This window comes from Centroberyx affinis, unplaced genomic scaffold (assembly GCF_046629955.1).
Source record: "Centroberyx affinis isolate AG114_WGS23_722 - 3 ecotype Tasmania unplaced genomic scaffold, CSIRO-AGI_Caff_v1 ptg000496l_1, whole genome shotgun sequence".
Taxonomy (NCBI): Eukaryota; Metazoa; Chordata; class Actinopteri; order Beryciformes; family Berycidae; genus Centroberyx; species Centroberyx affinis.
In genome coordinates this window covers 4,312-19,956 of record NW_027279149.1, presented here as the reverse complement: position 1 = coordinate 19,956, position 15,645 = coordinate 4,312, and the positions used below count along the sequence as shown (strand labels likewise).

Here is a 15,645-nt window from a genome sequence, read left to right as displayed (position 1 = left end):
CAATTAACAGGACACAATGCAACAGGTTATGTATAATTTATTTTTTCTGTCTAGAGTATTTTATTGTCATTATTAAAATCAAAATGTCAACATTTTAAAATCATATACACGCAAGAACGCATTTAAATGTTAGCACAGCTCCTTCAAAATTTATACATATGTACGTTGTTTTTTATTTTTGTACTTGGTGGACAGACAAAAGCAGGAAGTGGTCACTCAGACTGCAAAGAGGTGGGACACAGGAAAAAGGAAGACCCAACCCACCAACTTCCCACAAATAACAAACCAATCCCCACTCCCCAAAATTAAGACAGCAATGCAGGCCCCTCCCAGTGCGGAGGAGCTGTGATGTGGTGAAAAAGAAACAGAACGTACAAATAAACCCAACTCTTTAAAAACACAAAAAGTGCCTCATTCTCCACCCCACTTCCTACAGAATTAAGAGGAATCAACAGAGTTTACAGACATAAATACTAGTTTGCACACCGCCTCACTCCCCGTCCCGTCCCTCCAACCAGAAACAGAGTGGGGGGAAAAAAACAAAAAAATAAAAATCATACCCAGAAGTAATGACCAGGTTTCACTAGTGTGCAGGATAGGGGGGGGAGCTGTGGGGTGTCTGTCCGTTACATACATTTATTCTTAGAAACTATGTTACAGAATTTCCCAAGCATGAATTACAGGCAACCCACTAGCACATCAACTGTACAGGTCTTGGCAGAGCCAGCAAATAGTTCTCTATATCCCAAGTAGCATGGTCATCACCGATAGTTAAGAAGCAATATATACAGCTGTCCAATCAGGGAATCACTCTATGGTACAGAGAAATTGTACTTGGGGACAAAAAAAAAACAACCCAACAACCTGGATTTCGACAATTTCATCATATTTGGAGGCGGGGCATGCTGCTTGGTGTTGTACTATACAAGGCTATGGGGAGAGGGCAGAGGAAAGGCCGCCCCAACTTCAGTGCAGCGTCACTTAAGATACAGGAGTGACCCGAAGCTTTACATCCGAAGAGTCGAGAACAGGGGCTGCTGATACTCGATCATCATTTGGCGGGTAACTTTAACCCTACGAGTCGTTCCCACGCAGTTTTTAAACCACCACTACTCCTGTGTTATACATTATTCTCCACAACAGTGTAGTGATTATTCTAAAAAGGGTTGGTTTATTTATCAGGAGTGAGTTCAACAGCAATATGGAGAGAGCGAGTGCAGCAAAACAATACGATTAAACAGTAATAGTCATAACATTAATCATAATAATAAGGCAACAAACGACAACAAAGAAAATGCTGGTAAAGACAGATTCTATTGATATGACCTGGGGGAGGAGTTTCGGGGGCAGACAGGGGGAGCTGGTGCAAAGAAACCGATGTGACAGGAATCTTTCCATTAAAAAAAACACAAAAAAACCCATCATGAAACGTCATCTTTTTCGTTAAAGTGTCATTTTAACTTAGTCAAAAGAAATCCCCACCCAACTTTCTAGCACGCACAGACACACTCACTAACACTCACACACATACAAACAAACAAACAAATAAACAGGCACACACACCAGCTGGAAAACACCCAATATTCCTTCTTGTGATTTTATCTCAGATTAGAGAGACTCAGGCCATTAACAGGAATTTGTGGGTAATTCCTGGTTTCTTGCCTTTTTTTTTTTTTAATTTTGTTTTCTTTTTAACATCTCTCCTGAGAACATCAGTGTTGCCACTTTGGGCAGAGGAACCAAGCAGCAAGAAATAGTTACTTAAAATTAAAACCCACGGGCAGGTGGGAAACCTGCCGAAAAAGCTCACCCAGTTACACATTCTCTGACGCACACCGAGAGCCTCTGTCGTCTGTGAGCAATAGTGTGGCCGCATGATTACACTACTTCAATGCCTTCGCTGTCCCATCCCACATAATGTGACAGAAAACTATGATGAGGGAGAGAGCAGCGTCGCACCCGCACGTCTCGGTACAACGCTAGACTGGTACACCATGCAGGAGAGACGTCGGGAGTTTGGGGACCGAGGGAATAAGGTAATTCAGATCCAATTCATACAGAGTTGATCGGTGGTGGATGAAACTTAATGCAGTGTCTACATGTAATATATATAACTATAAAACCAAACATTAAAAAAAACAAAAAAAAAACGGTCTTGGTGTATCGTTATCGTATGAATATTACAACTATCTAAGTGTCAGTAACCCATGTAATGCGAGGTGGTTTCTATGATACTATGGCAGATGAACTAGACTGAATGGCGGAAGAGTGGAGGAGAGAGAGAGAGAAACAGACAAGACACAGACTGTAAGAGTTTACAGAAGAAGAGTGAGACATTAACAGAGGGAGACGGACAGGCGGAGAGAGAGAGAGGGAGGAGGAGGGGAGAGATGTAGTCCACACAGCCCAGCCCAGCCCAGTCTAGCCCAGGTCGGTATCCATCCCCCGTTCCTTCCCTCCGTCGCCCCGCTCTCATGCAGCTCCTGGTGCAGTAAGGGAGGTGGGGTGGAGGGGGGGTAAAGGGGGTGGGAGGGGGATGATGAACAGACGTACGGAGGTGGAGAAATGGATGGAGGGGATGGTAGACGGAGGGCAGGAGAGGCAGAGAAAGAGGGGAGGGAGGGTGAAGGGGGTTGCTTGGTCATTAGCAGCCGCAGCCTTCCCTCTGGGGCTGTGGTTCGCTAGTTAGCCGGCCTCCCTGGGGGGCCGAGGGCTTGTGCTGGACCCCCGACTCGGCGGCGTTCAAGTCCAGGCTGCCGTCTTGGATGTTCTGGTAGATCTTCTTGGCCGCCTCCAGGAAGGCGTCCTCGACATTCTCACCCCTAGACACGGAGAGGCACACAAACATGAGGAGAGACGACCAAGAGTGAAAACACACAGAAGCATCGTTCACTTTCTGCAGTAGCTGGAGCGCTGATGCTGTGCAGACTTACGTTTTTGCGCTGGCTTCCAGGAATAACAGACCTGCAGGACATGAAGCAGACAGAAGATGGAGTCAGACGCTATCGCTCAAGGCAAACATCTCTCCAAGCACACATGCCACAAATACCAAGTCCTCATTTGCCCCCCCAACTCATTTACTATCCCAGCTCTCTTGGTTACCATGGCGCAGAATTGTTCTCTCATCCTTACTTCTCTCCCTCTTGAAGTCAAACTTGAGGGTTTCCGATTCAGAAATTCAGACTAGAAACGCAGAATCTCAGGTTAACTGTCAATATTTGGACCCTTTGCCGAGGCCGTATGATTTCCATTTTGTGGAGCTAAGAGGACGGAATTGTAAAGATTGTGGGGAAGTCTTTGCAGAAAGGGTACAACATTTGTGACACTACCACCATAAGACTAAATCCTACATCTAACAAAAGAAACTAAATGTTCCTTTTTGTTCTATTTAATTTACATACACTTAGTGAAGGCGCAAAAACGCAGTATATAAAAATATGAATCCAGAATAAAATAACAGAAAAACATAACACTGAAAAAGTCTAATTTGATAAAACAAATTTTATGTGGCCCTAATTTTTTCTTACCATCTCTTCCACTTGAATCTAAGGTCATCTACAAGTAATCTTTGATCTTGTTTAGACTGAGGACATCACAAGGCTCACAAGGCAGAGAAATGACTTTGCAGATATGTGTGCCCTCTAGAAGTCCATCTTCACTATCTCTCCCTCTCAAACCGTTTCCTTCTACCTGTATTCTGACTTCCTCTCTTCCCCAACATTCATTGTTCTCTGTCCCTCTCTCTCTCTCTCTCTGGCTCACCGTTCTCCTCAGCAAACTGCTTAGCCTCCTCGTACGTGACGTCCCTCTGGGCCTCCAGGTCAGCTTTGTTCCCTATGAGAATGATCACCTGAGGACACAGGGAGACAAAGAAAGAGTGAGACAATCATCTACACGGCGATGTCTCTTGACTGAAATTCACCCTCCGGCCCTCAGACTCGTAGCTCGTCTAGCAGAGCTACAAAAGCCGACGGCAGCACAGGAAAACTGTTCTCAAGTTTTCCTCTTGAGCTGTCAAGTCTGTTAGGAAACGATTGAGAAACACACCACATGATTGACGCTGATATCAGCACACTGGGCTGCACTAGGAGCCGTTTCTCCAGTGACGCAATTAGGCCTGTAATGTTGATGATGCAATGTAATGTAATGAGTTTTCTTACTGTGGCAGAGTGACAGGCTCTTCTCCACTGAAACTGCACTCATTCTGTTTGCTCTTCACCCTAATCTGACGCTGGAAATCCTCGTTTCCCTGAATGTTCTTCACTGGGTCATCAGGCTGATCAGCTAATCCTTATCAGTATCGTGGAAATGAACTTGAGTGGGACATGGCAGTGTGCCTCAAAAATCTTTTGGGGGGGAAGTGCTAGATTTCCACTGCCCCGAAGAGGGAGCCCTAGGCAAGGTATGGTGAATATAAATGTCTTCAGCAAGGGAATCTACGCACAGGCGTATGCATACCGCTTTTACTTGAAAATAGGAGATGGCGTAGCAGCCTTTTCATGGGCTGCACACACACCGGTTTGAGCCCTATGTTATATCATAAGAAGCAAGCATTTTAGTATGAAGACAGCAGGTGGTTATTGATGAATAACAGGTTTCTAAATAATCCCTAAAACATTTACCCTGTAATGAGTGCAGCTGTAAACATTTCTCAATTGGACATGGAAATGTGATGTAAACAACACAATCAGTCTGAGGTTTTTCATGTTTAATAGGTTGCTATACATTTCCTCCCTGCAACATGTACAGTATTTATCACAGTGGTTTTGTCATGGCTGAGTTTATAAGACTACACATGCCATCTCAATGGGGGAGGTGTAGCAGTTTCCTGCACTTTCTTTGATTAAACGTTTGGATTATTTGGCACTAAACAAATTCAAAAAATGCTATTTTGATTATTTTTAATTGTCCTACATTATACTTGTAGTTGTTGCATTACTGACTATTAATTGGAAAGGTGAGAGCCTTCAGGTAAGAGACTGCAGCAAGATTTCCTGCACCATTTGCATCATTTAAATTAACACAACAGCCTAAATAGGCCATATTTTGATTTTGTGCTTTCAGATTATGACCACCACTCTGCCTTAATATAGTCATGGTGTCAGTTAAATGGTAATATAATATTTTGAGTGATCCCTTCTCAAAGCAAAAAAGCCAAAGATCATTGTCAGTAGTGGTAAACCCGTTTAGACTTCTGTTGACTTTCGTCTATTTTCTGTAAGCAACATAAGCATGCCTGCTACAGCCAAGCCCTTCTATAATTGAACGCTACGACTCCTATCTGGGTTAAGCCAATCGACTGCTCCGCCTCTTGCCAAAGAGCAATGGAGGTGCGTTGCCAGTTCACTTCTGCCACAAGTTGTAAAGGACTCCCAGTGGAGTGTGGCAGTTGGAAAGGTTACAGTGAGGTAATAGTAAGGTTTAGTTTGGGGTCATGCTTACCAATAAAAAGAATGAAACAGGAAAGGAAAAGCAACTGTCATGGTGGTAATGCGGTTATTGTTGCAAACCTAGAAGCAGCCCATCCATGTCTATAAAAATAGCTGTAAATAAATACATTTCCCTGTTGTCATTACAACAGGAAATAGGGGCCTGCCACTTGACTTGAAAAACACTGTCTGGAAGTGGGATATTGTGGAAACAGACTCCTTTGAGAGCTCACAGGGCTCAGTAAATGAGAGCAGTATGATTTAGAGCTAATCATATTTACCAAGGAATCCAATTTAAGAAATGGACAAGGCTCTGGGGTTTCAAACAAACTCAGCAGAGGGAGAACGACAGTGAACAGAGGAAGAGAGGAGGCATGAGGGAGAACAGACAGTGACGCACTTGAAAGAAATAAGAGGGATGAGCCAGGAGAAAAAAAAACTACATAGTAAAAGAAAAATATACAAAAAAGAGCGCTGGGTATATAGAGAGGGGAACAGTGAAATACATGGGGAGATAAGAGTTGAACGGAGGTGGTGAGTAAGAAATAGAAAAACAGCAACATGTAAGATTAAGAGTGCAGTATCCAATCTGGAGTGACTTGGGAGTGTCAACATTATCTGTATACTTACAGTATTGGGGTTGGTGAGGTTTCTGGCATCGGTCAGCCAGCTGCTGAGATGGTTGTATGTGCTTCGCCTGTGTGACACAAACACAAAGGGAGAGCGGTTACCATGACGACAGGCAAAGACAAAACAGCGTGCCAGCTCAGAGGACGGATCAGAAGAGAGTCGGCAGCAGGAGACGGCAGCTGCTGCAGCGTGTCACCTGGTCTCTGGAGTAACGACAAGACGAGAACATCCTTACAAAAGAGTCAGATTTGGGGGTTATGACTCATTTAAAGTGTGATGCATTTGTGCTGTTTCTCCTAGGTGAGATGTGGGACATTCTTGTTCACCCCAGTAGTTTGCCAAGGCAACTTCCCAAATTTTTCCAACTGGCCGACGGGGCTCGTTGGCAGACTGCAGTCTTTCAGCATGGTGACAGTTTCAGCCTCACCCCAAAAACGTTTTTCCTCTGTAAACAAGTTCACTACCGATGGAAGGTAGAGCGTGTCGTCAAGCAGTTGGATTGCTGCTTGTGTCACAAAATGCTGCAAATACTCCCGAGTCAGAGTTAGAATAAGGTGTATACATCTAATATGCCCTTTAATAATGTGACTAAAATCAGAATACTCCACATGTCTTAACGCAATTATGCTTACTCCAACTTATTCGGGTTAGGTAATCAGAACATGATGTTTACATGCCAAATTCTTATTCAGACTATTATCTTTATGAGGTTAGTATGGGATTGTTGCTGTCCATGTAAACGTAGTCAGTGACAATCAGTTCCCTGCTGGCTTCAATTCACTAAACCTCATGATATGGCAAAGCCCCTGCTTCTAATATAATTGGCCACAAACATTACAAATGCAATGACTGATTACTGACAAGATATTGCAATTTGGTCAACTAGTGCAGTGCCCGTTCAAAACATGCCTGTTCGTAACGGGCCGATTGCCTGGCCTCCGGTATTGCTGCTTGCAGCTTTCTCATCCAAACAACTGCACACTTGACACTGCGCTTCCAGTCGCTTGCTTTGAGCCCCGCTGCTGCACAGAGCGCTGTTCGCTTGTTTATTCAAAGTTTATTAATATTGAACGTGTCGTGTGTCCAATCCGACACTGCACGTCCTTGGGTCCCCAGCAATACACCCGTGTGAAGTAGATCGGACAAACGGGTCTCGAGATACGCGAAGGACACACATACAGACAGAGATTCCTTGCTTTATAGTATGATGAGATAAATTATTAGATGTCACCAAAATATCCACTCAGGGTGCAATCACCCTCATCTCCCCTGATGTTGTAGTGTCATCCAAACTTCTATTTTCTGCATTACATTCATTGTTTGTTCAAAGAGTTACAGCCTAATCCTGATAACTACAATCAGTCCCTGCTGCATGTGGCACAAGGGACTGGAGAATGCTTGGAATGCTCTTTGATACAGACTTTTTACGGTCCTGTTACATTACTGTCTGATCCACATTGTGTGAGCAAGTCCTGCACTCTGAGTTAAGCCAATGTACATACACTTACTGACTCAACCAGATATGTGAAAGCAGCATGACAAAAACTCTTACATTCTGTTTATCAAAAATGGCTATACTGCATAACACACTGAAATAGAGGAGGTGGTCTTGAAGCCCGGCACTTGGCCTGCAGCGAGGTTCTCAGTCACCTTAAAATCTTGTTGAGCATTTGTCTGCAAGCTGCAGTGGGGCCTGGAAAATTCAAACTGCATATGTGCCATACCTCCAGTTGAGGCCGTTGTGGTCTTCATCTGCCCCTTCAATCTAATCTCCATTTAGAGCATTTTCATCCATATTAAAACACACCTCATTAATATCCTGAAGTGTCAAAACAGGTTTGGGCCATGTACAACATTAGCGCTATTTGGACTACAGGGAATGGTACAAATATAAAACCGGGAATTAAAGCCACACCCAACAATTATAGTAGGATATAAAACAATCAACCATGTTTTCAAAGCAACCATGCAAGACACCAACCACTTAAAGAACAAAATGCATTTTCAATTTGTAGGTTGCCACAGTAAACAAAGCCTATACACACACAGTCTTTTCCTTTTAAGTGATGTTTCTGTGACTCTGAGGGCCTTAATAGCAGTTGGGCGTGGATGGGACAGACATTCCACATGTTGAACTGTGTTTATTTAGCAAGCCACTGATACCATCTCACAGTTTGGGCAAGAAGGACGGACTCAAGCTATAAGAAAAACTGGCCACGTTTGTTCAGCAGGGAGTTTGGGAGGTTGAAGTGTCCGGTTATCAGATTCTATTGCCTCCGTTCTTCTTTTTTTTTTTTTACATACTTTTAAATTGAATGTGCAAGTGTTTGCGCATGGAGTAGATGGTTATACCACACACCATGAAAACCTTGATGGCAAGTGGGGACCACACACACACACTCACACACACACACAGGGTGAGTATCCTGTACCTGGTGATGTCGTAGACCATGAGCGCCCCTGCAGCTCCGCGGTAGTAGGAGCGGGTGACGGCCCTGAAGCGCTCTTGTCCCGCTGTGTCCCAGATCTGCAGCTTGATCTTCTGGCCACTCACTTCAATTATCCTTGTACCAAACTCCACGCCGATTGTGTGGGGGCAGTCTGCCATGACTGGGGAGAGGGACGTGATGATACTGTGAGAGGTGCAAGTCTTCAAATGAACTCTTTTGCTATATTCTATTTCCATTTCTTTTATTTTCTTTTTTTGCTTTATCCTGTTACCATTTGATGCTGCATCGGGCCAATTTCCCCATATCATTAAAGCTTCATCTTATCTTTTAAGACTGCAACTGAAAAGCATTCAGGCAACACTTTTTATTCTTATTTCAGCTCACTGAAAGTATATTCTCATACCTAGTTTTGGCTAACAATAATAATGTTGCAGCACACATATGTATGCATGTGTGAACATGTGTGTAAACACACACACACCTCCTCTCCACTGTGAGCCAGCAGCAGGTGCATCAATTATCAATCACACAGTCTACAGAAAGATCATTCAGACAGACAATTCTAACTCTTTACATCATAAATATCAACAACCAGAAGGCAGAGAATTTCTTCACAACTGACATTTAGACCCTTTTCTAAATCAGCCCGAGCGTGTGCGTGTGTGTGCGTGTGTGTGCGTGTGTGTGTGTGTATCCAGGATGTGCTGGTGGATGAATGAGGAACACAGCATCTGGCTTGTTAATAGTGGCACTAAACAAAACTGAGTTGAATGGTAATGGGAGGCTGCAGCTGACTCACACACAGAAGAAGAGTCTCTCACTGTTGAGCTCACACTCTACTTCTATGCGACTGACTTCCCCTGGTATATAAAGAAATCTAAAGCGATTTAGGCACTCCAGTTGAACCTGGCATCCTAACACACACTGAGACACACACACAGATGAAAAGCAGTCAGAAAATCAGGGCAGCACTTACATTTCTTTTCTGTGAACTGGTGAAGCAAACATGACTTCCCTACCCCCATGTCCCCTGTGGAGAGACAGAGAGAGGAGAGAGAGAAAGAAAGAGACTCAAGTCAAGCATGAGAATAATAGAAAAACAACAATTCTCTATTCAAGCCTGCAGTGTTGTCCCCCATGCATGATGTAGCAGCCCCTTTGTGTCAGTCAGTGACAATGCTTAAAATTTCATGTAAGAGAGAGAGACAGAGCAAGAGAGAGAGACAGAGAGACGGAGAGAGAGACAGAGCAAGAGAGAGACAGAGACAGAGAGAGAGACAGAGAGAGAGCCAGAGAGAGAGACAGAGCCAGAGAGAGAGACAGAGCCAGAGAGAGAGACAGAGAGAGAGAGAGCCAGAGAGAGAGACAGAGAGAGAGAGAGCCAGAGAGAGAGACAGAGCCAGAGAGAAACACAAAGCTTTCACAACTCCCTGTAAAATTATAACAGGATAGTCAGGACAGCTCATATATAATCCTATGGCAGCAGTGTAGATCTAAGCATGCTCTGTTGCATTTATCAATTATAATTATCTGCCATCCTGTGGAGCTCCAGGCGGTTGAAATTAATGCGTGCCGTCTTACAGGATGAGACAATTTAGGTTTATGTCTATTTTGACATTAATGGCACGCTGGTATAGACCCCTGATCCTGTCTGGGTGGCTAACAGCCCATCTGCGGCTCCCAAGCCCTTTAGTTGCTGCTCTCTAAAATAATAATAGCAATAATTATAATCTGAAGTGCAGCTGGCAACATCAACAATTTTTAGAAGTCTGTATCTGTGCTAATAGTCAATGTTTTGAAAAGTTGCCTAGCACAGCCCCATCACCTTCTTTCATACATATACAGGGTCTCTCTTTCCCTCCAAAATATTTTTCACCATGTTTACGCACTTCATTCTCACTTCTGACAAACTCATTTAAGAGTTCAAGCAAGATAATCTGTCGAGAGTTCCTGTTCAAGCAGCATGCACTGACTGCAGAAGCAACACTTTGCCTCACTTTATCTATGATTATGTAATGTTGTGAATGACAAGATCAACTACACTGGGGTGCATATACTTCTTGAGGTTGTGGATTTACTATTCTCGAAGAAAAGGAAACAAGGGGGCATGTTTTCATCGCCTACATAGGCCAACTTCTCTAATCAAGAATGCCGACCACTTTTGACAATGGCTACCCGTGGGCAAGCAATTATCATAAAACATTACTTCATGAATCCAAAACAAGAAAGAAAAGGAAGAACGCTCCACAGTAGGGCCTACTTTGCACTTTAAATTGCAATTTAAATTATTTTTGACAGTGAAAACCCAGTAGTGAGAAAGTGGATAATCAACACTCTCTGAAATGTAGCTGTATAATCCAGTTATACAGCTGTGATTAGTGATTTGGTGGTATGATCTTAAAATGTACTCGACAAGCATTTTGCTTGCATTTGCTCCTAAAAATGGACATTTGTGAATGAGAAATATCAAACACGAGCACCTGTGCGAGTAGAGATTTTATCTTCCAACCGTTGTTGCTACACTGTAGTTTTTTTTTTATCTCAACGCTGCCACTGTGATCAATGCATTGTCATCGTTTTCAAAACTACAATTCCCAGTTTGGTTTCAAGTAGATGGGCCCCAATTAGAGCCTTTAGTAGAGTCGATTGCGAGCCCCGGGAGAATTCAGTGAGTAAGATACTTTGAAGAGACGAATAACACCAGACAATTTTACAACCGAACAAATACAGAATCTGTAAAGAAAACAAACACTATGAACGAGAAAGAGGAAAATGTGGGGGATGGAGCTGAGGTGACGGGTCAAAGTGACAACCAAGTCAAAAATGGTGAGGAAATGGAGCAAACATTAGCCGCTCATATAAAACATTTTAGACAGTTAAGATTGTGTTCACAAGTACGATATGGATAGGAAAAAGAATGCAAAAGCTTCTGCAATAATTAGTCTTTTCATCCACTTGAGAATGTGAGAGGAGAAAACCTAAATGTGGTTGACAGATGATGAGTATTGGCAATGAAACAGTATATAGATGGAACCAACTAACAGATCTGAGACTCAAATGAGGATTACTTATTAATTCAAGGACATAAAATCAGGTGTCAACAACAGAGCCAAGTGACAAATGACTTAAGTGTGAATTCTTTAGGCAAAATTACTTATTGATTTGAATGGGTTGCACAGCAGTGGTGCAGTCTTTTGCAATATGGTGTCCTCAGCAACCTATCCGTCTTCTTAAATTTTGTATGAAATCAAACCATTTTATCAGCTCTTGTCCATAACAACACTACTACTAGTTGTGGTGATGGATCACCACACTGTTATCCCCTCAAGTGTCATCTGGCTTTGAAACAGCCACTCTAAAAGAGAAGGTCAGGGAAATTTAAGAAATGGCTACCACAGCTGTTTGGCAGATCTTCTGCTTCAAGTCAGACGATATCGGAAACCCAGCCAATTTGGATCAAGTTGTATGCAAATGTTGCATGAAAAATGTTTTTGCAAAGGATGGAAATACAACGGTCAAATGCAGAGCGCTTTCAACTGATGTCCAGAGCTGCACAAAAACAACAAGCACTGCTTCAGTGTGACGATTAATGTACTGACCCAATTTCCACACAGCTTAATCTGGACAAGGGAAACATGCTAGTCTTTTTGGCCAGAAACCTGGAGGCATATAGGGCTGCAACTATCGATCACTGTCTCTCTGGGAAAAAAGGCACTTTTGACTAATGCACAGGAGTTCCATAGAGTGTAATCTGTAAATGAAATGTTAGTCCATTAAACCAAAGAATTACACTTTTCAAAAATGTTAAAAATAATATAATAAAAATAATAAAAAACAGACATATCTTGAATGAATTTTACTGTATTTAGTAATCCCACTACACTAATGTGCCACTGTGTAGCCTATCAGAAACATTCCTTCCTAACCATAACAGGAGCTTTTTATTACATGGAATGTCAATATCTTGACTTCAAATGCAGTGGGACCAGAGTGTTTTCGCTTCAAATGCTTTAAATGGTCTTTCATGCAAGTGGTTGAGTTGTGCCAAGACAACTCTTTATTTGCAGAGAGAGAACGACACATTTAGTTCATTAAAAGTTTCGTAACATAGCCCCAAACTTGAGAAGACTTTTATTGTTCTTTTAGCATGTTTTGTTTCTTCCATCATTTTTCCGCTACCAGGAAAGATGGCAGCGGCCTGTGCAGAGGCGTGGAAGAACACGAACACACAGCCACTCTCAAGTGGTAGAACAACAGAATCCACATTCACTGCACCACAGTCTAGGCTACTGTTACCATATACCCTGTTATTAGTTAGGCCAGTGTTTCCCAACCCAGTCCTCAAGGACCCCTTTTCCTGCAAGTATTGGTTCCAGCTCTACTCTTGCACACCTGATCCAGTTAAGGTCTTAATGCTGATTGGTAGAGACAGATCTACCTGAACAGAGCAGCATGCAAGTGTGTAGGCCCCAGTGGGATCAGGTGTGCAAGAGTAAAGATGGAATAAAAACTTGCAGGACAGGGGGTCCTTGAGGACTGGGTTGGGAACCACTGAGTTAGGCTACCAATCTTACTGCAGCCAAGGCAGGTTGATTTCTTAATACATCCATGGAGGCGATTCGTCTTACAATCAAAGTTAATGGCGGATTGCCTATGGAGTTCATCAGTGGCAAATCAGAAAGGCAAACTGTTGTAGCCCTAGAGGTATAGTAGCCTATTTTAGACGCATTTGGTTTTTGCTGGAGTGGTAAGACTACTCAGAGGCCTGTTATATTAAGGCAAACTCCACAAACCTTATTTCTTGGTGATGTCAGTGATCTTGTTTTACCGGGCTAGACTATTGTTTTGCAACTGATTTCTCAATTTAGATACTACATTATCTAGAGACTTGAGATATTGAACCATGATTTGAAATGTTTACAACAAATATTTCCCAAATCAGTCTGAGGGCACTATAATTAAAACTTCAACACTTGGAAAGTCTGCATCTCATATTACTGTCTGATTGAGGCAAAACTTGCTACACAAATTCTGTGCTTCCTCTACAAATTTGCCTCTTGGACCACAAAGTCCATGACAAAGTCCATGACAAAGTCAATTTTTGAAAAGCATTTTTCCTTTAGGCTTTTTCAGTTTTTGGCGTGTCACCATACTAAGCACACAGCCAAAGGGGGTTAAGACACAACGTAAAAATTAAATAAATAAAAAACAATATAGCCACCATCAACCAATGAACTTCAACAAAAGTTGGTGCACAAGTTCAGCAGAGGTCATTACCCCCGTCTGATGCCACAAATACCATAAATTTGTAGCTCCTAATTTGGTGAACGGAACTTCATGAAATTTGGTACACATGTTCTAGGACCTAGTCAAAATCTTAAGTTTGTGACTGGTATAAGGGTGTGGCCTGGGCCATAATTATCATGTCAACCTCAGGATCCTATTTGGGAGCCCTCAGACTGCCAGTTAATACATCGCGGCTTGACTGGATGAAAAAAGTTGCACTGAAAAGAGAAAAATAAAGAAAAAGATGTAACCACACCAAAGGCTCAGTAGAAAAGTAGAGGCCACTGCACCTCCAGGTCGTTCCTATATACTCGTTCACACACCACCTTGGGGGCCAAGCTGACTAACTGCTGTTAGCTTTGAGGCAGGGTGTTTTCTGTGTGACGACAGCAGAGAGTAAATAGCCTGGAGCTGTGGGTGTATATGTTTGTGCATGTGTGTCTGTGCACGCATGTACAAGGAGATGTGGCAATATGGAAACTTAGAGGACTTGGTTTAGAAAATATCTTACCAAAAGTGGAAAATATCCCTGAAGGGAGACGGGCAGTTAATGATACATGATACATTAGCATATATGCTAATTTGTTAATTGTTGAGCTCCGTAGGGTAGTATAGCAGTAAACTATGAGCAGTAACTAATCGTGGAAACATGAACAACATAAAATAACATGAAGTAATAAGAAACATACTGGATCCACTCAGTGTATGGCCTACTAGCATATATAGATATAGACATGAAATAGATTAGGGTGACCCTTCTATGGACCGTGTATGGTTGGGGCCAAGTGAGTGAGCTGTGAACTATCTGCTACCACTAGCTAAGTGACCCACTTAAAAGTAACCACACACACATACACATGACAGATCTAGCTAGCTAGCCTCCACACTCCACTGCTCGCTGGCATGGCTCACTTACCGATAATGATGTATTTGAAAATGTAGGAGTAGTTGTACGGTGCAGTGGCCATCGTGGCTCTGAAAGAGAGAGAAGGGTCGAAATTAGACATGTAGGCAAATCAACATGGACAACGTGGTGCTTTCCTACTGGAAGAATCAAGGTTCTGTAAGCGACTGCATCTTTTTAATGCTATATTACAATGTCTCTTTTATTTAAGACGATTCAATTCACTTCCAGTCAACAGCAGTCTTCTCATTGAAGTACGGTGGACTTTGCACTGACAACACACCTAGTCCTGTAACATTTAAACTCAAGGATGACCATGTTCAATAGCACTGGGCTTTGGAATGCAGGTATGAAGACTTATTTGGTTTATTTAATTAAGCAGGTCAATTAAGAATACATTCTTATTTACAGTGATTGTGCTGTGTAGCTCAACAGCTAAAGCAAAGCACTGACACTGCCAGTGTGAGTGGCTTGAATCCCATTGATGCCACCCACACTAAAAATGTATACAGTCTGCTGCTTTTGGTCGCGATTATATTCAAAACCACACAAAAACCTAGCGTGGGCAAACGTCAAGAAAGTAATGTACAAAGAGCAGGTTGTGCTTAAGAGTAAAACAGCTATATTTGACAGGTAGCTTGTAGTAAACTTGAAGAGAGGCTGAAAAATCTAATTGGACCAGACCATCACACACACGTACATGCACATACATGCTTAGGTATAAATGCTGTACACACAGAGTAATGGAGTGGTCATGTAAGGGTCAGAGTTTTTCTACAAAGCCATAATCCTATCAGAGCAAAAGGACTGCTAATGAAGTGAGCCCAGGACAAATTACACAACTTCTAGTTGGAGAGATGATTCCATGTATTCGGCTATGTTAACGATTTGGGTACAGTAAGAGTGTACCGATACAGCACAGTTATGAATCTGATACCAGCCCACT

At 42.6% G+C, this 15,645-nt stretch overlaps 1 protein-coding gene across 1 annotated transcript; it reads right to left on the bottom strand.

The window, feature by feature from the left end:
• Positions 1–29: 29 nt before the first annotated feature.
• Positions 30–14,770, bottom strand: LOC139642564 (ras-related protein Rab-14). The gene is made up of 7 exons (XM_071517445.1): positions 14,712–14,770; positions 9,486–9,539; positions 8,492–8,669; positions 6,060–6,126; positions 3,763–3,850; positions 2,934–2,964; positions 30–2,822 (listed from the first exon to the last, which is right to left on the bottom strand). The coding sequence occupies exons 1-7, from the start codon at positions 14,761–14,763 to the stop codon at positions 2,645–2,647; spliced, it is 648 nt and encodes a 215-aa protein (XP_071373546.1). The 5' UTR covers positions 14,764–14,770; the 3' UTR covers positions 30–2,644.
• Positions 14,771–15,645: the final 875 nt, after the last annotated feature.

Coding starts and splice junctions, on each gene's coding strand:
- LOC139642564 (XM_071517445.1), bottom strand. CDS start 14,763: ATGGCCACTGCACCGTACAACTACTCCTACATTTTCAAATACATCATT. Junction 8,670..9,485: donor CCAGTTCACAGAAAAGAAAT/GTAAGTGCTGCC, acceptor CCCTCTCCCCAG/TCATGGCAGACTGCCCCCAC. Junction 6,127..8,491: donor ATGGTCTACGACATCACCAG/GTACAGGATACT, acceptor TGTGTCACACAG/GCGAAGCACATACAACCATC.